The sequence below is a fragment of the Belonocnema kinseyi genome, chromosome 10, assembly GCF_010883055.1.
Source record: "Belonocnema kinseyi isolate 2016_QV_RU_SX_M_011 chromosome 10, B_treatae_v1, whole genome shotgun sequence".
Classification (NCBI taxonomy): domain Eukaryota; kingdom Metazoa; phylum Arthropoda; class Insecta; order Hymenoptera; family Cynipidae; genus Belonocnema; species Belonocnema kinseyi.
The window spans coordinates 35974146-36002025 of NC_046666.1; the positions used below are offsets into that span (position 1 = coordinate 35974146).

The 27880-nt window shown below is 30.5% G+C and overlaps 1 protein-coding gene across 1 annotated transcript in view; it reads right to left on the reverse strand.

Annotated features, from left to right (window-relative positions):
• Positions 1-27880, reverse strand: part of LOC117181711 — a 235881-nt gene that overhangs the window by 94826 nt on the left and 113175 nt on the right. Inside the window, exons 2-6 of the mRNA XM_033374648.1 lie at positions 16669-16747; positions 16065-16204; positions 12885-13351; positions 9933-10594; positions 210-463 (exon numbers count right to left, since the gene is read on the reverse strand). Coding sequence (XP_033230539.1) covers positions 210-463; positions 9933-10594; positions 12885-13351; positions 16065-16204; positions 16669-16747 — 1602 coding nt within the window. The remainder of the gene's footprint in view (positions 1-209; positions 464-9932; positions 10595-12884; positions 13352-16064; positions 16205-16668; positions 16748-27880) is intronic.

The following is a 27880-nucleotide window of genomic DNA, read 5'->3' on the forward strand; positions in this document are numbered from 1 at the left end:
ATTCCTTCGTGTGCTTAATTATAATTTTTTTTAAATGTCCGGTTTAGCCTCTTCTTTCGGAAATTAATTCTACTTAATTAAGTTTATCTATACAAAAATACTATAAATGATTTGAGAAGTATTAAGATGAAAATGTGAAAAAAGCCTGTCAGCGTTTGCTGGTAAATTTCGAAAATCTTTTTATTACACCATTTTCAAAAATACCTCACCTTTGCATTTTGTTCCTTCTGGCTTGAATCCCTCTCTGCAGAAGCATTCCTCCTGACCGTCAATTACCTTACAAATTTGCTCACAGTGAGATTGAGCACACAATTCGTCAATTTTTGGTCTGAATTTGCATTTTGGCAATTGACCGACCCAACGCCGATTTTTGCAGAGCAATCTGTTGTTTTTAGGAACCATATAGAATCCAGGGGCACATTCATAGTCAGCTTCAAGGTATTCTTGCCCAGGGATTGAAGACCTTTTAAAAAATAGATAAAAATGATCAAAAATCGTAATTTGGAATTTTGTTGTTGATTGAATTCTGATTTTATTTGTCTGATCAAATTTTTAAGAATTTCTTAGGGGCTTTCCATGAACTAAGTCACTAATTTTTGGATTTTTACCTCCCCTGTAAGAAAAACACTACCGTTGGTTGAACTAGAAATATCGGTAATAAATAAAAAATAATTTAAAATCTTCAATATTAGACTTCACGTAGTGGAGAGTGGTCCTAAGTCGGCACTGTGGGTTAAGCTGACATCCTCGCGTTGCTCATAGATGGCGCGCGTGTCGGATTAACAGGTGTCTTAATATTTTGAAAAATGCAATTGATTATGTGCATTGGTTCCATGTCACTTGTCTTTTGGTCCATTTTTAAGAGTTTGGTTGTGTTTTTATTACACCTTTCTATTTGACAATATTGGACATATTTTTTCCTTGTAAATTGTTTAAATTTTCGCATTTTTTCTTCTAAAACTTACATAAACTGCCCTTTTTGCTGCATTTAAGCCGGCAAAATTATGTGCCGACTCAGGACCAGGGGGTGCCGGCTTAGGACCAGTATTTTCAATAATACCAAAAATCGAATTCTTCACGTTGCTCTGCATTGAGATCGTAAGAATCACCATATACTGCTCTTAAGGCATAAAATTGTGGATAAAGGATCGTGGTACCTGACCAAAGACATTAAAGCGCCATTAAACCCTGTTTCCCATCGAATTACGACAGAAAACCCTTGATGTGCCGACCTAGGACCAGTCTCCCCTACCAAAATACTGTCAAGAAAAAAGAAATTTTAAATCGAAGTACAGTGAATTTTTTATAAAATAGTTGAATTTACAAAAAAAAAAATTTTGACCAAAAGAGATGAATTTTTTATTTTGAAAAATTCATTTAAAAATGATAATTATTGTTTAAGAAAATAGTTGCATCAACAACCAAATAGTTAATCTTTTAAGCAGAATATACGAACTTTCAATAGAATAGTTTAACTTTTAACCCAATAGTTAGTTAAATAATAAAAAAGATTACTTTTCTACCATAAAAAAAATCAATTTTCAAGCCAAAAAAGATGCATTTTAAACCAAATATTCGAATTAGAAAAAAATTGATTTAACCAAAAATAGTTAAATTTCGAAACAAATAATTGAATTTTTATTTGAAAATTCGAACTTTTCAGAAGAGATTGAATTTTCGTTAAAAAATATGCATTTTCAACTAAATGGTCGAACTTTCAAACCAAAAATATTAAAAATTTTACCAAATAGATAATTTCTCATGGTAAAAACACGACATTTTTAGAAGACAGTTAAATTCCTTATCAAAATTTCATTTTCAGTACAAAGAATGATGAATTTTCGAAGAAATAATTAATCCTTCAACATTATTATTGCATTTTTCAAAATGAGACGAATTAGTAAACCAAAAACATTTATCTTTAACTGAGAAGATTAATTTTCGTGCAAAAGACAAATTTTCAGCAAATTACAGGAATTTACAACCAAATACTTAAATTTTAAACTAAAGAAGATAAGTTTATAACCAAAAATGGAATCGTTAGATTTTTAGTTAAAAAAATTAATTAAAAAAATAAAAATAAACTTATTTTTGACCATTTGGATTCACTCAAAAAAGACACAATTTTAACAAAATAGTTGAATCCTCTTCCAAAAAGATGAATTTTTAAGAAACAAAATTAATTTTCTAGTTAATGATTAAATTTTTTAAATATATAGTGTATTTCAAACTAATAGTTAAAAATTTTACCTAAATATATAAATTTTCAAGCAAGCAGTTCAATTTTTTAGCCACAACGTGAAAATTTTTAGAAGACAGTTAAATTTTCAACCAAACAAATGAACTTTCAACCAATAAAGATAACTTTTCTGCCATAAAAGATGAATTGTCCATGCAAAAGAACGATTTTTTCAGGAATACCCATAAATTTGCCACCAAATACTTGAATTTTGAACTAAGAAAGGTTTTCAAGGAAATATGAGTTCTTTAAATTTTTAAGTTAAAAAATTAATTTTTAATAAAAAGACAAACAAATTTAAGCCAGTTGAATGCAAAGAAAAAAAAAACTTTCTATAAAATTTAAAACTTCTACTATTTTTTTCACAAAAATATTTTAAAATATTTTAAAGAAAAATACCTAATCCTAAAAAAAATTAATTTTAAGACCCCAAAATAGCGGAACTTACAACTGGGGAGGAATTTTTAACTGAAAAGGCGAATTTTCTAGCAAGAAGATAAATTCGCTACCAAAATAAATCTATTTGAATAATATACATGAATTTTCAAATAAATATCAGAATTTTGCACTAAAAAGACAAATATTTAACCAAAAATTGACTGGCCAAATTTTTAAAAAAGAATGAAATGACTTTTCAGACATTTAAGTTTAACCATAAAAAATGCCATTAAAAAACTTTTTTTTATATAACTGTTAAAGTTTTAAAGTATAGGGATGAACTTTCAGCCAAAAAGATTAATATTTCGCCACAAAAAAATGAATTTTCAACCACATAATTAAATTTTCAATAAAAAGTGAAATGAATTTTTAAGAAAGCAGTAGAATTTATAAACAAACAAAATGAATTCAGATCCAAAAACGTAGTAGAAGAAAAATAATTTCAACAAGAAAAAAAGTAACTTTCAACCAAAAAGTTTACATGATTTCTGCTGAAAATTATTATTTAAACAATTAATAATTGTTGGAGAAAATGGAAATTACGTCCAAAAAATTTGAGAACTAGTCATTTATCGAATACAAATATTTCACGTTGATAAAGTTTTTGGGTGTAAATTATTTTTCGAAAATTTCTTATGAAGCGACTCATTTTTAATTCCGAAAAAGTTAGAAACAAGTAGTTATTTTTTCGAAAATCGAGCATTTCGGTTTGAAACCCCAGGGTAATTTTAAAAGCCCGGGGGGATGAGCTAATATTGACCGATTAAAAAAAAAATAGTCGGTCACTGTAAAAATTTTGTAGGTTATATTTGGCCAAAAAAACTGGCCAGTTCTGGTTCGTAAACCATCGTTATTATTCGGAAAGTGCATGTTCATGACCCTATGAATGATATTGAAATTAAAGAGTGGCTTGGCAATTCAAAACTGGTACTACTGAATGTGGAACCATGTGCCGTGGTCCTTTACCACGACAACATACATTCCTATTACCCGCAGCTTATTCAGACATTTCTGGCGAAACACGGCCTTACTGCTTCGACAGCCCCCAAACAATCCTGACATGGTTCATTTGATTTTTGGTTATTTTCAAAATTAAATCATTCTCTAGAAAGAAAATTATTTCAAAACTTAGATGAAATTGAACATAATGAAACTTAGCAGCTATAAGCTATTCCGAAAGGTGACTTTAAGGACTAGCAAAAGGGGGAGGAATTCTGAGAGAAGAATATAGTTTTTAGGGGAGAGTACTTTAAAGGGGATGCCATCGCCATTAACTAAAATTAACTCTTACTCCTGGTACACCATAAGGTTGGATATTTTCCCGACATGCCTCATTTTTGTAACCTTCTAAACTTATTTTTGGATTCCATAGGAAAGTTTTTACAACCTTTTTGCTTTTTTTGTATATGATTTAAAAGTTGCGCACATTCCTTCTTAAAATAGCGGAATGTGAAGAGGTTAGAATATTAATGAACTTATTTTAGAAGGGACATAAGAAAATTAGCAAGTTTTGCGAGATTCTTGGCCTCACTGCACATTGCATAGTACACACGATTACACCCCTTGGAGATTCGCTCGAGTTGGCAAACGGAAGTTTAAAGTTTGGGAACTTAAAACTCGAGTCTCTGGACTTGGACTTTACAATGCGAATCAGTGGTTTACGATAAATTGAGAAAAACAAATCGTCCCTAGAGAAACTTTAAGGTAATTAGGGAATCGATGCGGAAGCTCGGAGTAGATAAGTCAGAAGCTTTTATTTGAGTTTAAGGTTAAACTGGAATTAAGTACAGCCAACTATATATTTTGGTCCAGCCTTTCAATGCTCCAACGATGGTTTGAAACTAGGATACTTGATACTTTTCCTGCAGTTACGATATTTAAAAATAATGTCAAAAAGGTTTTATAATTGAAAATTGGAACAATATTAAAAAAGAATTCTACTGTGGTAGTACTTTGGTCGGACTAAAGAGCAAGAAAAGTTACATTTTATTTCTTTGCAAAATGTTCACAAGTACTCATAGGTTTTATGTATCAAAAAATAAGTGCTGAAATAATAATAATAATCTTCAAATTATATTTAATTATTTTATTCACTTTAAATGTAATTTTAGATTTTAAAATCTGCCCGCTTCGCGGACACATGATGCTCGCGGGATTCGGCGCGCGACGGTTGAATCTCGCGCTTCGCGCTTGACCATAGGTAACCTTGCGTTTCGCGTTCGGACATAAATACATCTCTTTTAGATGGCAGTTTTTTTAGGGGGCTTGATATTTTTAATTGTCTACTTAATTACGTATAGTCGAAGATTAAGTTTCTCAAAGCTCTGTAGGCTTTGAGGTACAACTTTTCATCGTGACAATGGCGCTGCGCGCTCGATTTCCGATAGACATTTGTAAAAGGGTTTTGTTGAATCTTTCTTTTCTCTTAACTTTCGCTGCTTTTCGACAAATTTTTTCCATGTTATTTTTCACGAATAAAACAAAAAGTACCCGTCTTATCAAGAAGTGATTCTTAACAAAACTGTAGATGTTTTTTGGGATAACAAATTTAGTTAATTCATCTTTTTTCGTATCGTACATACTTTGACAACAAAATAGAATTTTGGATTTTTCATTATTTTTTGTGCAGTCAAATATTGAATTTTCGATTTTCTAAGAAAATCCGAAAATTTGTTATGACAATCTTTTAGGGCTTTCAAAAAGCAGTGTTTTTCTAGTCTTGACTTTTTTTAATACCGTGCGTTTTTTGGCTTAAAATTTATATTTTTTCGGTAATTAAAAAAAAATTAATTCTATAACTCGGAGAATTTTTTTATCAAACAAAATCATAAGGATAAATTTTTTGTCCTTTTTAATATTATAAATATCCTCACGTATAATTTTCAAATTCAGAAAAAAGTGGTCTCAAAAATGTTCAAAATGCGCTCACGTTTTAAATTTTTATCAAAAATGTCTGGTTATCGAACACGTTCTTTCTTTTAGGACCTAAAAAAAGTCTGCGAAAGATGGATTTGATTCATTTATTTTTTCGAGAGTTATCGTATTTACGGACGGACGGGCAGACAGACAGACGCCATCGTAAAAACTTGATTTTTGGATTCAGGGGGTCTCGAAACGCGGAGATCCGTTCAAAAACAGTGATGTCAAATTTCGGACAATTCTAATAATTTCTTAATTTTAAATGATGAGAATGTAAAAAAGTAAATCCTGAAAAGCGTGATGCAAAACCTGAAAATTATTAACTCTTAACGACTTAGTTTAAAAATCCTAATTAACTAATTCTTTAAGTTTAGACGAAGCTTGGAATTGTTATTTTCTTCGCTTTATGTTTTAATCAAATAATGTTAAGCGTTTTAAATAAAAGAATCATAAAAATTTCAACGTTTTTTTAATAATTAAATTTTAAAGGTCTGTTATATTTGAAATTCTCCAACTTTGAGCGGCCAAACTAGCAGTGAATTTTTTTCAGCAATTTTATTTTTGAGTAAAAAACAACAAATTTAATCAGCTTTATTTCCTAATATGATATTTATTATTATTTTTTATCATCTTTAAATATGTACAATTTCAATTCAAAATTATAGTTACAAATGCACAATTCTAAAAACGTTAAATTTTTGCGGCCTTGTAATTAAAGTTGTTTAACTTCAATAAGCTTAAATTCAAAAATATTTGTTCTAAAGTTTCTTCGTTTTCAAATCCAATACCAGGAAAGTCAACAATTTTTAAACGTATAATTTTATTTTGTTAGTGTTTTTAACCAGATGCTAATAGTATAAAATGTACAGTGGTTTTTTTAGAAATATGAAATTATTATGGGCAATTAATTTTAACTTGTTTAGCTTTAAGGAATTAACTGATATATGTAGATGAACAACTTTTTAAAATAATTTTAAAAATGTTCAAATTTAGTTCGAAATTTTATTTTATTTTATTGACAAAAACTTAGGCTTCTTGCTTTTAATGCATTCATGGTGAAAAATCGACACCTGATTATTATGACTCTTTTCACATGTATGTATGGTCAACTATAAACGGTTTTTTTTTAATACTGGAAATAGGGTCAAATATAATCGAGCGATAGTTTTTACTGAATTGAGGCATAATCATCTATAATTTTTTTTTTAAATATTGGAAAATGGATTAAATGTAAATGAGATGTGTGGCTAAGTATACGAGAGTAGTTTTTCAAAATACTAGAAATGGGGTCGAATTTAATTGACAGGTATATTTTACTGAATTGGGGTATAGTGAGATGTAAACTTTTTTAAAATCTTGAAGTAAAGGTCAGAGATAAGTTACAATATAGATTTCACTGAATTGGGGTATGGTCATCTATAAACAGCTGTTTTTTTAAAACTGGAAATAAGGTTAAATATAATTAAGCAATGGCTTTTACCGAATTGGGGTATAATCATCTATAAAAGTTTTTTTTTAATATTGGAAAATTTATTGAATGTAAATGAGATGTGTGGCTCAGTATAATAGAGTAGTTTTTCAAAATACTAGAAATGGGGTCGAATATAATTGAGAGGTATATTTCACTGACTTGGTTTATGGTAAACTATATTCAGGCGATTTTTTTAATGCTGTAAATTACTTCAGATATAAGTTACAATTTACACTTCACTGAATTAGGGTATGGTAAACTATAAACAACCTGTTTTTTTAAATACTGGAAATAGTCTCAAATATAATCAAGAAATAGATTTTGGAAAATTTGGGTACGGTCAACTCTAAGCGGGTGTTTTTTTTTAATTCTGGAAATAGAGTCAAATATAATGTAGAAGTTATTTTACTGAATTAGGGTATCTTCAACTATCATTGAGAAGTTTTTTCAAATACTGCATATGAGATTAAATATAAAAATGGGCAGATATTACCGAATTTGGATATGGCCAACTATGAAAAAGGTTGTTTTTTAATTGAACATACGGTCAAATATAATAGAGGTAGATACTAATGAATTTGGATATGATAATGTATAAACGGGTAGTTTTTTCAAATACAAGCAATCGGATGAAATGAAAATGAGATGTACATTTTCTGAGTTGAGGTATGGCCCACTACGAACAACTTTTTTTTAAAATACTGAAAATATTGTTAAATAAGGGCAAATATAATGAATAAGAAATTTTAACGAATTGGGGTACATTGAAATATAAAGGAGTGCTTTTTTGAAATACTGAAAAAGGGGTGGAATATAAATATAAATAAGTCGAATATTATTGAGGGATGGAATCCACCGAATTGGGATATGGCCAATAGGGTGGCCCTTATTTACTCTTTGTGGATTTTTTGCTTTCAAATTTTTTTGGTCTCACCTCCCGATTTTATGTGAATGACCAAAAAAATTATCTCCACAAAATTTGTATGAAATCGGTTAATATTAACAGTTAGCCCAAAGCACTCAAAGGTTCTCATGCAATTAACATGGGGAAAAGTAGAGTAAAAATTCAAATGCAATTAATTGTTTTACATTTTATCATAATCCTTTGGCTCTTTACAATTTTGATCTTTAGAATATACTAAAAAATATATCTTTTCGAACTTTTTCTTCTTAAAAATTTACAAAATGGCGAAACCCTAAATGTAAACCAAAATTAAAATTTCTGCAATTAATAACAACATCTTGTCAAATCCTTACAAGAGACAGATTTTAATATTTGAAAGCACGTAAGGAAAATCGAAAAACAAAATTTAAAAAAAAATTGAATATGGCCGCCCAATTTTTTTTCCAACTCATTATTTTTTTGTTTCTCGGGGACAACTTTTCAGGTGTCAATGAATATGCTACATTATTGCAAAGAAACATAATAAGTTATGCATAAAAGTAAGATTAAAAAAAATTCAAAATGGAGCCTTATGATATACTCAAAAACTCATCTTTTCTAAGATTTTCGTCCATAGACCTTCAAATTCTGAAGAAAAATCAATTGTTTTGTTAAAAAGTGTATGGTTGGAAGCAGATCTCGAAATTTTCACTAAAGTTAAAATGGCGCCTCATTCCTATTTTCAAAAGTTACATAATTTTTACTTAAAACAAAATATGAAATAAATTTTCGGAAAGGATTTAGTGATTCTCAAAACAGCTTGCTTGAAAAGTTCTTAAAGCTGCAGTATACTGGGAATGTTGTCTCTTGATGACATTTTAAAACTTTCCACTGAATAGTCAGAAATGTTGATTGTTTTGTTATTTTATTAGCCAACTTTTCAAACTTTAAAAAAGATTTAAGTATTAAGAAATTCCAAATCTTTGCCGAAAACGTACAAGTATTTTATATTTTGTTTAAATTTAGAAAAATCATGCATTTTGTGAGCATTCGACGAGATTTTGTTATTAATTGTGGAAATTGTATTTTTGGTTAAAATTTAGGCATCCGCTATTTTGTAAATTTTTGAAATAACATTTTTTTCATGTAGATATATTTTTTTAGCATTTGAAATTTTAGAGCAATTTTCCACATGTTAATTGCATGAGAAACTTTGAGTGCTTTTGACCACATATTAATTTTAACCGACTTTGTTTAAATTTTGTGATCATTTTTTTGTGCCATTCAAACAAAATATAAGGGGGGGGGGGGGTGAGACCAAGAAAAATGCGAAATTAAAAAATAAGTACCACCCTAATAGCCAACAATTAGGAAAATTATTTTTTTAACGTTGTCCTTGACAATGGGATTCAAATCACACAAGAACGCCTATATAAGAACAGTTTGGGCAGTAGCCTCGCATTGCGTCTGAAAAAAATAAATATGTGGAAACATAAAAAGTCTATTTATTGTCTATTGTGAATTTTGTTATGAAAATATAAACTTTGAATATTATTCTCAAAAAAATTAATAATTTTTGTGTCAGTTTTACTCTTCTTATAAAAATGAATCTTATCTCTTACTTCTGTCCTTAATTGGACTTTTAAATTGTTTAGAAAAGAAGGTACTTTAGTACTGATCTATCTGATATATTTTTACTTTATTTGGGATCTTATTATGATTCTATTAAAAAATTTTTTTATCTGGGTTTTTTCAAATCGTCATCGACACACACAGCATATGGCACACTCAGCAAAAATCCAAAAACTGAAAGAAATCTCGATTATGTTCCCTTATATCTTTTATTTACTCTTTTCATTAAAATATTCATAAGCAGTTCCAAAGTGCCCGATAAAACCTAATGAAGAAGGAAATGACCGTTTTCAAAAAGGGAATATAAGAACGACTTAAATAATTCATGATGCGTAGTAGATCCTACTTACTTTACATATTTGATCAGAGCATTCGAGACGAGTGGTGCGGGTAGAAATGTCCCATTTACACAGGACAGATCTCCCCTGATTTCTTCGTCATCCATCACCTTCGGCAAAATGTCCTTTTCCTCCTCCTCCGACTCTTTCCGCTTCGATTCATTACCGTCGCTCTTGATTGGCTGCTTCCGGGCGCCAGTCAATTTCCCAGCCAATAAGTTTGACGACATATAAGCGTTATAATCCTCCATCGTCCTCTGAAGAACTTCCTTCTCCATTTCCAGTATAGGTAAATCTTCCTCAGTTCTAGAATATCCTAACATACTTTGCAGATCAAATCGAGGACTTTCGTATCCACTTGGCTTCGGAACTCGATATCGAGCCTCCACTTGCCTCTGTTCGTTCAACGTCTTTATTTCGTTTTCGAGCGGATCGGGATATCCTGTTTTCCTGGTAGGTTTCTCTTCGGAGTAGCTCTCGATGTACGGCAGGTTTTCTAATATCGACTTTGAGATTTCTCTTTCGAGGTATTTCGAGAATTCTTTTTCTACTGTTCCATCCTTAAAGCCAGCGTAGTGGTAGCGTTTTGTCGGTTCGGGAGGAAATGGGGCTTTTGATTCAGTTGTTAGCTGTGATGGGCTGATCGATGTCGTCAAAGTAGGATTTTCTAGAGTCTGTTTCAGATATAAGGGAATTTTTCATATTTAGTTTCGTTTAATACATTTATCGTGCAGGACAATTCATGATACGGAAAGTTGAAAGAAGATTTCAATTCTTGAATTTGATGTGTGGACAATTTTGAAAGTAAAATAAAATGAAGGGAAGCCCCTGTTCGCCCTTGAGCGCCATCTGGTGGAATCAGAACTACCAATCTAATAAATTTTGGCGCCTTATTTAAATGGAAGGAATTATGCGCTCTGAATTGGATGTGTGGACATTTTTGAAAGTAAAATAAAATGAAGGGAAGCCCCTGTTCGCTCTTGAGTGCCATCTGGCGGCATCAGAGCGGCCAACCTAATAAATTTTAGCGCCTTATTTAAATGGAAAAAATTAAGTGCCTCACAGACCTTTCCCTATGTCATCACAGCTTTAGAAAGTTCCAAGGGATTTCAAAGAATTAAAAATATTTGAGGAAATTTAAAAAGATTCCCTGGAACTTGAATTGATTCAATAATTTGAAATAACCCATAAAAATTTTTAATTCATTTGTAATTTTACGCTAAATTCTCATTAAATTATCCTGAATTGTTTCCAATTATTTTGAATTGTCTGGCATTTTTAAACTATTTTAAATTCATTATTTAATTGATTTTGATTTTTTAGATTCATCTTGAATTCTTAGGCTCTTCATGAAATTCTTTTCGGCCCCTTTGAATTTTACTAAACTAATTTCAAACTTACTTATTAAACAAAAATTTTTTGTGAAAATTGTTCCCGATTTATTTGATTTTTCTTAATTCGTAAATCGTAAAAAACCATTTTTTAACAGCATATTTTAATCTCAACGAAAAAGATGAATTAAAGAAAATTTTTTTCATTGATAAACTCGAATTTTAATTTAAAAAATATTCTTCAGTCCCTATAAAAAAATTCAACTATATTTTTAAATTTTTTAGCCAAAGTGGAAGAATTCTACAAAACAGTTGATTTTGTAACCCGCAAATATGAGTTTTCAAAAATGAACTTTATTTTGAATTAAATAGAAGAATTTTCTATGAAATATTTAAGCTTTCAATCAAATAAAAAGACAAATTTTTATCAAAAGAGTTGTATAATCATTCAAATAAGATTCTTTAGTCAAGATGAAAAAAATTTCAATTAAATTTTTCAATTTTCATGCCAAAATGAAGGATTTTTTGCAAAAAAGTTTAATGTTTGACCCGCAAATATAAATTTTAAACAAAAACATTAATTTAAAAGAAAATTTGAATTTTTTACGAGAACAGTTTAATTTTCAAACTAAAAATATCAGTTCAAAAAAAATGTTACAGTTCGATTTTTAAATACAAAAAATAATTTGAAGCCGTAACAAACCAATTTTTAACAGAGGAGTTAAATTTTGTATTAAAAAGATTGATTTTTAACCAAAAAGACGAATGTTCAACAAAAGAGTTGAATGTTGGGATTATTTTATATCACATAAATGTTCATTAATTTATAAATTTATAAATTATAAATATTTAAATTATTACATGCGACCAAATATTATTAAATATTATTAAAGAATTCATAATAAAAATGATTTTGTTACATTTTAAAATACTGTTGTGCCTGTTCTAGCTTCGCGCTCGAATATTTGTTCTTTGTATTTGGAATGTTTGAATTAGACTTTATCAAAAAGATCTATTATTAAACCACAATTTTTGATTTTTTAGGCCAAAAGAGAGGACTTTATAAAAAAATAGAATAATTTCTAAACCACAAACACGAATTTTCAACTATAAATGATAATTTTTAGCAAATTAATTAATTTTCAACTAAAAACATTTTTTAAACTACACAGTGGATGTTCTGTTTTCAGTACCAACAATAAATTAAAACCCGTAAAAAAGTAATTTTCTACATAATAGTTAAATTCGCAACCTTTGAGTGATCTAAAATAATCTAGAATAAAAATGAAAATGGTTCAGCAGTTTGCCTTTTATAAAAAAAAATATTTTCGAAAATATTGATAAAAGAAATGTTTTTTTTCTCGCGCAGATGCAGATTTCTGATATTTTTTTTTTAATATAGCGATACAATTTGTTAAGTTGGCAGCAATTGGTAGCATAATATAAATTCAATTTTGACATTTGCCAAAGGTATACATTTCTAAATATATTAAAATTGTAAATGCAAGTAACAGTTTAAACCTAGAAATCAACATTTTATTTCCAGAGAGCACTAAAGTTCGGAAATACATTTTTTAAATATAAACATTAAATTTTTTAAATGTTTAAAATTTCGGGTACATATTTTATTTACCTGTTCAGACTTGTTTCTCGCATCCTGGTCGTTCATGTCCCTGTTGGTAGTTAAATTTGAGAAGGGTTCTAAAGTAACGTTAGTCTCGTTAGTCTTCAATCCAGCAAAGAAAAGACGAACTGTATTATCATTCTTCCTTCGCCTGACTTTTCTTCGTCTTCCGCTTCTCTCCCTTTTATTTTTTCGTATTCTTCTTTCCCTGTTCGAGTTTTTATTTAGGTACTTCCGCTTTCGTCGGTTCTGTCCGCGGTATTTCCTCAGCCGCTCATCTTGCCCCCGGAGTCTTTTAATTTCATTTTCCGTGAGATCGTAGTCGGAGTCCGGTTCTTTCTTAATTTGCACACAAGTGCTTTTCATTTCCCTGCCGCGAATATCCGCGGAAACATCCTTCGTCGACTTATTAAGTCTCTTATTTTTATGGCCTCGCTCGTTGTCGTCTTTCCACTTCGTGATAGATGAAACTGTCGCTAAAACAATTTTAAGCTCAAGCAATCTGCTTGTCCTGCGGGAAAATTGACTGGAAGGGACTTGCAATTAAAAAATTAGTACGTTACATATTATATTTTTTCACCCTTTTTTCCCTACTTGCCTACTTCCCCTCCGCTCATTTTTCATCCACTCAATTTGCCACCCCTTCCCTCATTTCCTTTCTCACCCTTCCTCCATCCTAGTTTCCCCGTTACGCTCCCATTCTCCTAATTTCCTTCCCCAGCCATCACTTCCTTTCCTCTACTCATCCGCACTGCCCTGCTAGGCCTCCTTTCACTTCTCCTCAATTCCCTTTCACACTTCCAATCATTTCGACTACTTCATAAAAAATTACTCACTTCCCCTAATTCCTCTCCTAATTCCTCTCCCTTGCTGTTTCAGTTCTTCTCACTACTCCTCTTATTTTTTATAACTTCTCACTTCTCCCACTTACCTTCGCCTAATTTCTTATCACTGCTCTTACTTTCACTTTCCACACTTCCTAAACTTGCACTCCCTTTCTCCTGCTTCCCTTCCCCAGTTATTAATCACCCTCCTTAACCCATCTACACTGCCCTAACTAGGCCTCCCCTCATTTCTCCTCACTACCCTCCCGTACTTGCAGTTATTTCGATTACTTCATCAAACTTCTACTGACTTTCTCTTCTTTCCGCAACTAATTCTCATCCCTTCATCTCTTACGCGCCCCTTGCTTCCTCTGCCTTCTCCTATTTTTCCTCCACGTATTTTTCCCAATACCCTTCCCTTATTGACACTCAGTCTCTAGCTTTCCCTCCCTTAATTTCTCCTCCTTTCTGCTCACATTCCATAGTGCTGCTTACTTCTGTACTCTCACTCTGCCAAAACTTATTCCGACTCATTGTCCCTGTTTCCCCTCCATTCATATTTTCTACCTCCCCTCTTATAATTTTTCTCTTACTTCCTCTAAAATGGCCCTCATAATTTTTCGTGCTCTTCATTATTATCTATGACTATCCCTCCTTAATCTCACCGAACTTCTACTTCTTTTCCTACATCCTCTCCGATAATTTTATTTAACTTTCTCTTATTACGTTCCCGCAATTAAATTTATTTCCACTACTTCCCTAAACTGCCACTTACTTCATCTGATTCACGTAGATAATATACCTTCACCTACCATACTTACGCTTTCCTCATTTTTCCTCACTACCCCTCTTCTTATTTTCCATAATTTCTCACTTCTCCCACTTCCCTTTGCCTCATTTCTTATCACTGCTTCTACTTCTGCTCTCATTACTTCCCATATTATTCTGCCGGATTTCCTCTACATAACTTTCCCTCACTTCCCTATCATCATTTCCACTCTCTTTCGTTCCTGTCGCTTCTCCTCACTTTATCTACTTCTCTTCCTATAATTTCCTTTAACTCCCCCTCACTTGCCCATCCGATGACTTCCCTTATACCCGTGGCTTCCTCTGTTCAAATATTCATCACTACTCCCTTCCTTATTTCTATTCACTTTCACGTCAATCGTTTACCCTTACTTGACTCACTTCCCATCCTCTAATTCCTATCAACTTTTTCTCACTTCACCTTTCCACCCCTTCCTTATTGTCCTGTCTTCTTTTATTTAAACTTTCCTTATTCCCCTTCTGCTTATTTGCACTCACTTTCGCGCCCATAGTTTCCCATTATTTCCCCTACTTTCCTGTCTATGATTCCCCTCCCTCCACTTCCTTAGTATTTCCTTATTCCTTTGACTTCCCCTACTTAACCTGCCTTCTCTCCTCTCCAACTCATTTCCACTCACTTTCTCTGTCATCTTTACTTCTTACTTCCCATACTTTTCTTACTATAATTCCTCATAACTTCCCCTCACTTCCCCTCGCAACGTCTTCCCTTATTATCCTGACTTACCTAATTTAAACTTGTTTGACTTCCCCTTTCCTTATTTCCACTCACTTTTGTTCCCATAATTTCGCCTTACTTGCTCTACTTTCTTGACTATAATTCCCCTGACTTTTTGTTCTATAGTCTACCCTTATTTCTCTGAGTACCTCTACTTAACCTTCCCTCAATCCCCTCCCAGTCATTTCTGCACACTTTCTCGTTCATTGTTTCCCCTTAATTCCTATACTTCTCTTCCTATAATTCCCCTTTGATTTCCTATCACTTCCCCTTCCTTCGTATTCCCTTACTCCCCTGACTTTCCATATTTAAACTTCCATTTCTGCCCTCTCCTTATTTTCACTGGTTGTTGCTCCCCTACTTCTTTTCTTATAAATAAGGGTTTCATCCCGGGTCTATGAAATCTTGTAACCAGCCACAGACACCTAGCCTATTTCTTTCCACTTTTTAAAATTCTTTTTTCGAAAAATAATGGTTTATAAGAATAAACATATATTAAGTAATTGGTGCATTTTTAAAAGACCTGCATCTTTTGCTGGAAGTTTCTCTATACATTTTTTATTATTAAGTGAAATAAACAAAAAAAACATTAAATTTGTGCAGGTGTTTCAAGTGGAGACCCTGAAAATGATATTTGCAGGTATTTTCTGTTTCACATTTGTGATATTATTCCCCAAATACATTGATGTGGTAGGTTTCAAAATTATAAGGTTTTCTCTGTTCCAAACTTTACCCTTAGTTTTTTTCACACATGATATCTTCATTCCTTCGACGCTTTAGCTATAGACAAAAAATGAAAATGAATTGGAAAAAGGTTCTTACAAAAGTCTGAAGCAGGATAGAAGCCCCCATTCTCTTGGTCGTTTCCCTGAGGCACTGGTTCCGTATCTACTGCAACTTCTTCGTCCATAAGGGCCTTTTCTTCATCGAGCGTCCTTCCGCCCTCGGGAGACGCGTTCCATCTAATGGAAAACAAAGTGTTTCTCGGGAAAGGAATTCCAGAATTCTCTCTTCTTCTCCGCTAGACTGAAATTAAACTTAATATCGCGCGGTTCTGACGGAACGATAATTCAATTTTATTTTTGACGCAACTAGAGCTCGTTTCAAGTAACTGCGCGAAAAAAATGCTTCAGACATTTTAAAATTGTTTTTTATATCCAATTCATGGTGCAAGAGTTCATAGAGGATAGAGCTATATTATTCGTGAAGAGTTGAAACTGCGGTCGAGAAAAGAATTTCAATTTCTGATAATAAAGTTTGCACTTTCAGAATTCTGGATTCAATATTTGCAATGTCGGATCCAATCATGTCTATCTACTAAAAATATATTGTCTTATCAAATTGTCAAATATCAAATTGACTACGAGTATAAATAAAGAAAAGGAAGGTTACGATCAGACAAAAAAATATTGTTATTTTTACTCACAGATTGTCGGCTTCTTCATCGAAATTTAGATCGTCTCTTGTCTCGAAGTTTTTTCTTCCGAATGCATTTTGACAGGAACCTAAATTTGAATATAAAAAAAAAATTAGAAACCCAATTTAAAAATTTTATTTTATTGAGAAAATAAGTTATTCAAGGAAGATAAAATGATTATTTTTTATTTTAGGGCCTGGGAAATAATAAAAGTATAAACAAATAGGATGAGTGAAGAAATTGTGATCTGAATTTTCTTGTTCGTGTGGTGAAGTTTATTGGGATAAGCAGGTTGAAAGTTGGCTTATAGTATAGTCTGAAACTTCATTTGGGAAACTGCAAAGTCAATGGAACTTGCACTGGCGTCGAAAATACTCTCTTTTATTTCTTCTCGATATTCGATACTTTATTGTGTTTCGAAAATTGCCATGCAGCAAACAGTGAATTGTAAAATGAAATAAGTTTATGAAAAACAAGTAGAATATGAAGAGTTGATCCAACAAACTAGAGCCATTCCATTTCAAATTTTAAATACGTTAAATTAAGACAAAATAGTTCACTTTTCAATTGAAGAAATTACTCTTTTAACAAACGAGATAAATCTTGAAGAGATTATTCTTTTACCAGCAGTTGAACTTTAAACCATCGAGGATAATTTTTTTCTACCAAATGGTCTGATTGAAAAAAAATTAACTTTAATCTCAAGGAGTTGCATTTTCAACCGAATAGTCGAATCTTCAAGCTGAATTTCCTAGAAGACAGGATCATTTTCAACAACTTAAGATGAATTTTCAACCAACAATTTTCGGCCAGAAAAATGAATCTTGACTACAAAGAAGATATTTTAAATCGAAAAAATCGAATTTTCAACAAATGCATCAAACTTTTAAATAATTTGTTTAACAAAATTGTTGAATTTACAGAAGAAAATTTTGTTAACAAAATCGATAAATTTCTATTCCTATTGTTCAATATAAAAACACGCATTTTCATCCAAAAAGATAAATTTTCAGCAAAATGATTGAATTTTAAACCAATTAATAAAATTTTCAGACAAACAAAATTAAATTTTTAAATAAATAGTTTAAATATTGACTAAAATCATGAATCCTCCAATTAAAAGAAAAAAACAAATTTTTAGGAAAGAAGTTCCGCTTTAACTCAAGTAGTTGAATTTTTAATAAAAAAATATTACAATTTTGCATGAAAAACAGTTCAATTAAAAAAAAATTAGATAACTGTTGCATATTTTACAACAGAAAAACATACAATTTCTGCTGATAAAACTTAAATTAAAAAAAAGAATTACATAAAAAGGAATGCTTTTTAACTGAAAATATATTTCAGTTGAAAAAGAAAAAAAAATGTTTTACATTTTCACCCAAAAAGTTAAATTCTCTAGAAAACATTTAATTTTTTAATTCGAATATATACATTTTCAAGCAAAAAATTATTTTTAATTGAATAGTTATACATTTACTATCAAAACAATAGAACTTTCAAGGTAAGCGAAACAATTTTTAAGGAAGCGGTTGGTTGTTTAAGCCAAAAAGAAGAATCTTCTACAAAACAGTTGAATTTTCAATCCAAAAATTTAGATTTTCAAAGAAAATTAATTTGAAAATAAATAGTTTAATTTTTTTGCAAAATAATTGAATTTTTAACAAAGTAGGTAAATTTGTTATCATATAGCTCAATTTTCAAACCAAATAGATGTATTTTAAACCACATTGTTGAATTTAAATCGAATTAATTAAATTTAAAAAAATCAAATGTTTAACCAAATGATTCAATTTTCGAATAAAGTGGTGAATCCTCAACCAAAAAAACTGCCCGCTCTCATTGCACGTTTGAGCGCGTCTAGGGTGCGCGACGGTTGAATATCGCGCTTCGCGCTCGATAATACGTTACCTCACGCTTCGCGCTCGGACATAATAACACCTCGCGCTTCGCGCTCGAATATTTGTTCTTTGTATTTGGAATGCTTAAATTACACTTTATCAAAAAGATCTATTTTAGATAAGAGTATTATTATGCGCCTTCATATTATGAATTATCTACCTAATTGAGTATAGTCGAAGATTAAGTTTCTCAAAGCTCTGTAGGTTTTGAGGTACAAATTATCATCGTGACACTCGCGCTGCGCGCTCGATTTTCGACAAACATTTGTAAAGAGGTTTTGTTCAATTTTTTTTTCTCGTAACTTTCGTCGTTTTTCCACACATTTTTATTTTATTTTTTTGTTTTCAATGTTATTTTTCACGAATAAAACAAAATGTACGCGTCCTATCAAGAAGTGATTCTTAACGTAATTGTATGTCTTTTTTGGGATAACAATTTTTGTTAATTTATTTTTTTTCGTTTCCTACATAGTTGTACCACAAAATGGAATTTTTCATTTTTCATTATTTTTTGTACAATCGAAATTTGAATTTTCGATTTTTTAAGAAAATCCAAAAACTTTTTATGATACTCTTGTAAGGCTTTCAAAAAGAAATGTTTTTCTTTGCTTGACCTTTTTCATATCATGCGTTTTTTGGCTTAAAATTTTGATTTTCGGTTAATTGACAATTTTTTGAAAATGCTAAAACTCTAAGAATTTTCTTTTTGCTGGAAAAAGTCATTAGGATAAATTGTTTGTTCTTTTTAATACTATGAACATCCGTACATAAAACTTTTAAATTCAGAAAAAAAGTGGTCTAACAAATATTTTAAATCCGCGAACTTTTTGAATTTTCATCAAAAATGGCTAGTTAACGAACTCGTGTTTTCTTTTAGGACCTAAAAAAAGTGTGACAAAGATGGATTTGATCCGTTTACTTTTTCGAGAGCTATCGTATTTACGGACGGACAGACAGACATACGCTATCGTAAAAACTTGATTTTCGGATTCAGGGGTTCTCGAAACGTGGAGGTCCGTTGAAAAATTGTAATATCAAATTTCCGAAAATTCTAATACTTTCTTAATCATAAATTATGCAAATGTAAAAATTTTATTTTCTAAAAGAAGTTCAACCTTCAACCAAATAGTTATATTTTTAATAAAAATTTGAAATCAGAACTGTAAAAGATAAATAAAAAGAATAGTTAAATACTCAAGCAAAGAATATTAATTTTTTACCCAGCTGTTATATATTTAACAAACAAAAAATATAAAATTTTTACTGAAAAAGATTAATTTTCAAACAAGAAAGAAGAATCTCCACAAAACTGTTAAATTTCCAATAAAAAAATGAGAATTTTTAACATTAAGGTAAGTTTTAACCAAAAAGTTGAATTATAAAGAATAAAACTATAATTTTTCAACCAAATCTAAAAGAGTTAAATTTACCGCTGATAATATTGATGTGCAGCTAAAAAGGAAAACAATTTTTAAGCCCCAAAATTCGAATCTTTAATCCAAAAAATATGATATTTTTAATAAAGAAAAATGCCATTAAGAAAAATAATCTGCAACAAATCAATAAACTTTTCAAACAAAAATGACGAGCTTTTAATAAAATAGTTGAATTTTCAACTAAATATTTTAAGTTTCAACAAAAAAAGTCAATTAATAATCAAGTACTTGAAGTCTTGATACAAGAAGATGAAATTTTAAGAAAAAAGATCAATTTTTAGTAAATTAGCTTAATTTAAAAAAAACTAAATTCTCATCAAAAAAGTTCAATTGTTTACTTTAGTCAAAAATTCGATTGGTTATTTTAATGATCAATCTTCAAACCAAAAAGCTCATTTTTAACAAAGAGATTTAACTTCAAACCAAATAGTTGATTGTTAATAAAGGAGATAAATTTTAACGAAAAATTCAATAGGTAATATTACAAGCAAGAAAAGATCTTAATTTTTAATCAAAGCAGTAGAAAAAAGGCAAAAAGACCAATGGTCTACGAGAAATGTAATAGTTGATAAAAAAAAGATTAAAATTTTGAATATAAACACAGATAAATTTAAAAAGAAAGGACAAATATTCAACCAAAATATTTAAATGTTTAAACAAAGCATAATATAAAACATTCAAGAGAAAAAGAGAAATTCAACTAAATTGTTAAATTTTAAAACAAAATAGATGAATTCTTTAGAAGCCAAAAAGAAGAATTTGATACAAAGAATTTAAGTTTCGTACCTGAAAATTGAAATTATAATCAAATAAGTTAGTCCCAAGCCAAAAAATTAAATTTTCATGTTAGAAAATAAGTTATAATGTAAAAAAAGAATTTTCAGAAGAATAGAACAACCTTTAACTAAATAGTGGAATTTACAACCAAAACAGATGTATTCTTAGCCAAAAATGTAATACTACTTTGAGCTTAAGCGAAAAAGAAACAGATAAAAGGGCTTTCCCTCGAAAACAGGGGAAAAAACAAAATACTTTTAAAAGCCCTTAAACTCATTGAACTGAGAAAAAGAGATGTGCTTAATATTTTATAGAGTAATGAATTTCCAAAACAATAATTTTGTTCTTTCGAACATCTCGTAACAGTTTACTATCGTGGAACTCAATTTCTGGGTAAGGCGTTGGGAACAGTCTGTTTACCATTGAGCCTTGGAAGTCCTAACTAAATATCAATTGTCGAGTTGTGCAGATGAAACGAATGTAAACTAAATCGATCATAAATTGCACCGAGTTTAACTAGAGTTCGTTTAAAGTCCCTCAAGCACCCTTCGTTGAAAACCCTGCACATTCCTTTGTTGCATCATTCAAACAGTTCCTTTATCCCATGAAATCAATTAAAGAAGTCCTTATTTTAAATTTCCATATTGATTAAAAGGAATTACTTTAATTAAAAATAATTTCAATCTGTAGTGAACCCAAAAGATATTTTAATAGATAATCTATATTTTTCAATAACAAACTAATAATTGGATTATCAAGTAATTTATCTGTTATAAATGACTTCATCTTAACTGACTTATTAATGAATGACCTTTGTCCTTCAACCTATCACCCTACATGGCTGACCTACGACCTCGGGATGTGAACGATAGAAAATTATAATGACTTGATTTTTTATCTCTAGCCTATGATCCTTAAACTAACTTCTGACATTTTACCTATGAACTTTGACCGTTGACCCTTCTCTTTGATCTCTTTGAATCTCTGATGAATTTCCGGCAATAGACCTCTGACTTTTGATCACTGAACTATGAGCTTTGACCTCTCAACTTAAATTCATGACCTATGGTATTTTATCGTTGACCTTTGGTCCCTGGCCTACGATTCTATAGCTTTTTATCCGTGGAAACAGACCTCTCGTAATTGATCATTCATCGCTGACTTATGACTTCTAACCTTCGATGCCTGGCCTAAGAGACCTGAACAGTAACTTTTGACATTTGACCTCTAAACTTTGACCCTTTAAATATGAACCCTGACGTTTGATCCTTTGCCTATGATAATCCACCTTTTATCCGTGGACATCAGAATTTTGACCTACCTTCAATCTCTGGACTCTGTCACCCGTGACCTCTGATCTTTGATTATTGATGATTTCAGTAACCCGAACCTCTTTCTTTTTCTTGTTTATTTGTAAACTTTTCGCTGAACGAATTAGAACAGAAAAACTTTTTACTTCAAGATTTTTCAGATTTTAATAACTACTGAGATAAACTTTATATTTTCTTAAATAAATGCGTGAGAATTCATACAGTATACAGAATTAGCCTAATGATCCTTTTAATTGTGATCAAACAATTAAAAAATATTCTTATTAACAGTAAAAAAAATTATTTTTGCTAGAACTGCTTTTTATTAATGTGAGAATGAAAATATCATATGTTTGATAATATTTGGTTGAATATAACATTTTACATTTTTATAAGACAATTAAAAAATTAAAACCTTTTGTGTATGCATTTCTTTTAAATTATTGCACTATTGACTGCTGGCAAAAAAAACGTTACAAAATTTAACAATAATAATTTTTAAACAAATTTTTTTCAACTGAGTATTTAAAGTTAAGTTTTTAAAAAATTAATTTTAATTTCCTTCAATCACCTTAATGGCTACTAATATTTCTGAAAATAATATATTTTAAATATTATTTTGTAAAATATAACAATTTGAACGTTGATATAAAACTGAAATGAATAAGTTGAACATTTTGACGTCTGACAAATAATTGTTGAATATGTTCTTTTTAACTAATTATAAATATTTATATTATTACATGCGACCAAATATTATTAAATATTATCAAGGAATTCATAATAAAAATGATTTTGTTACATTTTAAAATACTGTTGTGCCTGGAAGTCAATAATTTCAAACAGTTTTAGTGCAAAAAACATTTTTGATAACTAATATATTATCGCAAGGAAAAATCCTCAAACTTGTGATATTTTGTCACACAAACTGTATATAACAATAGCCATTCTTAATGTTTTAATTATTTTGTTCATTAAATATTTGTTTATGAAAATAAATAGAAAAATTACAATATTATTATTATTCTGTGCGTCCTCATGCTATCATTTGAGAACACATGAAATTTAACCAAGCAGTTATTCAATCATAAAGAACAGTTAAGTCCAAAATATCACTTTCCATGAATCAAGAAACAATTTTTTTAAATAAAAAAAATAAAGTAGACAGAATTTCCGATTGTTAAGGTTTTCCGAGTTTAATCCGCTTCAAAATTGAAAAAAATAATAAATATGTCCAAAATTTGCGGGAAAGGAAGCTTGGGGAGGGGTAGTCGGAGAGGGGAAGAAAATAAGGATGGGACGGAGTCTTGAAGGAAAGGGTGTAGGATAGGGCACACGAGAATGGGGGGGGGCGACGTGGGGGAGTAGAAGCAGGGCGAAAATGATATAGGAAGTAAAAAATAATGAGAACAAGTGGAAGTAATATACAGATGAGGAATTAAGGGGTGGAGAGTAGAAAAGAGGGTTAAAGTGAAGAAATTGTGGGAGGGGTCTTAGGATCAGATCAGTTCTAAGAGAAGAGGAGAGTAGAAGTTCGTATTATTTCGAATAGGAGTAAAAAGCAGAGGGTCGGATCAATTTAAATACAAATGGAGAGGATTGGAGAGGAGAGGAACGGATCACTTAAAATAAGAGTGGAGAGGCAAGGAGAGAACAGGTAAGCGTCGGACATTTGAAATAATAGCGGAGAGGAGTGAAGAGGTAAGGGTTGGAACATTTAAAATGAGAGTGCTGAGGAGCGGAGAGAACAGAAGAGGGTCAGATCACTTCAAATAAGATTGGATAGAAGAGGTTTGGATCACTTCAAATGAGAGTATATAGGAGGGGAGAGGAACAGAGAGGAGAGGAGAGGGAAGGAGAGGAGAGGAAAGAGAAGGATAAGAGAGGATAAGAGAGCAGGGAGGGGGAGGGAAGGGTCAAATACGGCAGGTGGGGAGAGGATAGGGTGTTAATTAACATTCAATTTAGAATTATAACTCAGTAAAACGTAATTGAATTTACTTCGCAAAGCGACGTCGAGACGAATTCGGAAAAGAGAATCTCGTGTAGAAATGTGGGTGGAGGTGATAAAGGGAGAGCTGCAAACTGGAAGGGCGAATTATCCAGTATAAATAGGCACCTGCCAACGTCGAGTGGATCGTTATGGAGGATAAAGTTGCACGCCCGTATTTTTCTTTCAATAAACCTGCGTTGCGCTCTCGCAAGAGATGCGGAAATTATCGATAGCTATAGACACTGATTTATGCCATGATTTTGTCCAAGTACGCACTTTGCATTACCCCATCTGTTAGTCGTTTGAATTTTTTATGACGATTAATGAGAGTCAGGAATGCGATTACAAAGTGAAGAGGGAATTCAGATTTTATGAAAATAGTTTTAATTTTTCTTGATTGCAATAATATTTTTCACAAATAAAATAAGAACTATATTTTCTATCAAGAATTAATTAGTAGAAAATATGTAGATCTTTTTTTAGATCGTAATATTTGTTAATTTTTCTTCTCGTATCTTGTACAGTTTTATCACAAAATGAAATTTTTTATTTTTTATTATTCTTTTGTGTGATAAAAAATTTGAATTTTTCATTATATACTTTTTAACTTTTTCATATCGTACGTTACTTATCTTACAATTTTGAATTTTGATTAATTTAAAAAATGTTATAAATGCTATTACACTAATAATTTTCTTTTTATCGAAAAAGATGATAAGAATACATTTTTTGGCTTGCTGAGTATTAAGAATAGCCATACAGAAAGTTTGTGAATATATAAAAAAATTCTGCCAAATCTCGATTTGATCCGTTCATTTTTTCGAGGGATATTTTTTTGAGGGAAAGACGTACAGTGGGAAGAAATGACTTTTTTGGTTCAAAATATTTTCCATAATTTTATATTGTTTAAGTTATATTGCAAAAAATTAGGATAGAGACAATATAATGATAAAGACATTTCTTCTTGAGATTATTAATGTTAATGTTATTTCCCGACAGAAAAATTCGTCATTGTGTCCTAATGGGCACCTAAAGATAGTTTCATTAACACTCATACTTAGTTGATTAATTCTATGAGGTTCTAAACAAATTTAATAATCATACGCATTATTTGGGAATTTGTCGAACAAAAAATTTTTTTCTTCAATCTCACTCCTTTTAGTTCAAGTTTCTCATGATTTTATTCTTTTAATAAGGCTGCAGCTTCAGAAGATTGCATTTGTTTTTAAAAATATATATAATTTATAAACTAATCATGAATTTTGCTTTTTAAAATTGTTAAAAAAATTAATAAAATTGCTCAATGAATTATGATTTCTTTCTGAAATTGCCATGAAGTTCACAACTGAAAGGACTGAAATCGAAAAAAAAACGATTTTTTTGCCGACAAATGTCCGAATAATGCATTTGCTCATTAAATTTGTTTTAAAAATCATAAGATTAATGAAAAAATTATGAAGTTTTTTATAATTAGTATAAAGTTCCTAATTAAAAAAATTAAATAGAGCAAAAACCAAACTTTCTGCGACAAAAGCCTGACTAATGCATTTGTTTATATTATCAACAATCATAATCTCAAGAAGAAATTTCTTCATAATTATAATGTTTTTATCCAAATTTCTTCCAATATAACTTTAAAAATGAAAATTATTGAAAATCGTAAAAAAATCCAACAAATAATTTGTTAATAATATTTTGATTGTAAATTATTAAAAATTGTGATATCCTTAATTAATTTTACTATATGAAATTCAGACGATTTCAACAATCTTAATATTATTGACGAGCACCAGAAACGTCAAACAGAAAAAATGGCCATTTTTTCGTCATATTTGTTGACTTATAAAAAATTGAAAGCCCTATTTAAATATCATGCTCGACAACTTTTGAGAAATCTTATGAGCTTTTTTAACGATTTCTTTGGTCCAAATTGGTCAATATTTGTGGTCTATACGTTATTTTGTAACAAAAAAGTAATTTTTTTCCTACAGTGGGACTGTCGGTCGGACAGACAAATGCCATCGCGAAAACTGAGATTTCAAATTTTAGAGAATTCTAATACTTTCTCAATCATAAATGATGAGAACTCAAAAACGAAATTAGAAATCTTGTTAACTTTTAAATTATTTTTAAATATTTCAAAATTTTCTAAATATCTCTTAAACATTCTTGAATGTTTTCTAAAAGTTTAAAATCTTGCAAAAATGCAAAATTTTTCTTTAATATTTTTTGCATAATTTTTTGAAATTTCAGGAATTTATTTGGCATATTTTGAAATTGAAATTTTAAAAAAAATTTATTTTTCAATTAAAAAGTGGTAGATATTGAAAATATGAAATTTTAACAACTTTTTTATGGAATAAGGGAAAAGACTGATAAAAGGAGTGGAAGATGTGATAAAAAGGATATCTGCTAAGGTAGAGTTTGAGGAAGTGCGAATTGTAGGAAAGGAAGTGCGACGGGAGAAAAATTAGTAGTGGTGAAACTAAAGAAATGAAAACGTAAAAGGGAAAGGATGACAAAGAATGAGGCTTTATATGGAAGCTCGGAGAGAATGGAGGATAATTTAACATTGGTAGAAAGGAATAAGCAGTAAAATTTAAGGAAGATACCAAAAGAGGAAAGAAGTAAGGAACAATGCACGTAAATTAAGTATGTCAAAATAAAGACAAAAGTTGGTATGGTGGAATTGGAAGGATAGGAAAATAAAAAAAGATAAGGAAAGTAAAAGAGAAGAGATACGAAAGAAGGGAAGTATCAAAGATATGTTATTAGAATATAACAGGCTTGCATAGAAAGAATAAGGAATTTCTGAGAAATTTGGCACAATGAAATGCAGTGGTAAAGATGGAGACAGCGCTAAATGAGAAGGGATGGTAAATTATGAGGAGGAGTTTACGTATAGGTTAGAAATGACCGGTACGAAATGCTAAGAGAAAGAATAAAATACAGAGCAATGGAAAAAATGGTGCTGATAGTAAGAAGCGAATGCAGAACAGTTAAGGATAAGAAAGTCATGAAAGAAGAAGAATAAGGAATAATAGGAAGAGAAAAAAATAAGACGAGAGAGGTGGAAGATAGTGGAGTTCTATATAAATATTAATATGCTGGAGAAATCAGAAAATATTAGAGAACTGATGGAGGAACATTAAGAGAGATTAGGTTTATAGTAGGAGTAGATTTTAATTCGAGAACAGAAGATAGAGGAGGAAGAGAATGGGGAGGAGAGCGAAAAGAGGATCCAAAGACAAGACGTTCAATAAGGAGGGAAATAAATGGTTAAAGAGTTTACAGCAGCTGAGATGGTTTATCATAACTGGAGATATAGAGATGGATGAGAAAGGGGAATAAAGACTGTCACGAGGAGAAACGTGAACGGTGATTAATTATTTGATAGTGGACGATGAGGCAAGAGAGGAGGTGAAGAAACTACAGATAAGGGATTCTAAATATACATTCAGATCACTTCACCAGAATGATTAGATGAAATTACATAGAATTTAGAGAGGCAGAAGAGTAAATAAGATATTTACAGTAAAGAATGCAAAGGTATAAAGAGCAGGATAAGGGGCTTTTTTAATGGAAGGGTAATAACAGTTTGAGAAAAATGTCAGGAAATGAGAAGATGGAAGTAATAATAAAAGAAATGAGATGGGTATTGTGTAGAAAGAAGTTAGTGAAGAAGAGAATAGAAGTGTATGTGATGAGGAATGCAAAGAGCAGGAAAAGGAAATCACAAAGGAATCAAGCAAATTGAGAGTGGCGAGAAGTAGTAAAGAAGAACATAAGAGAAAAAGAGAACGA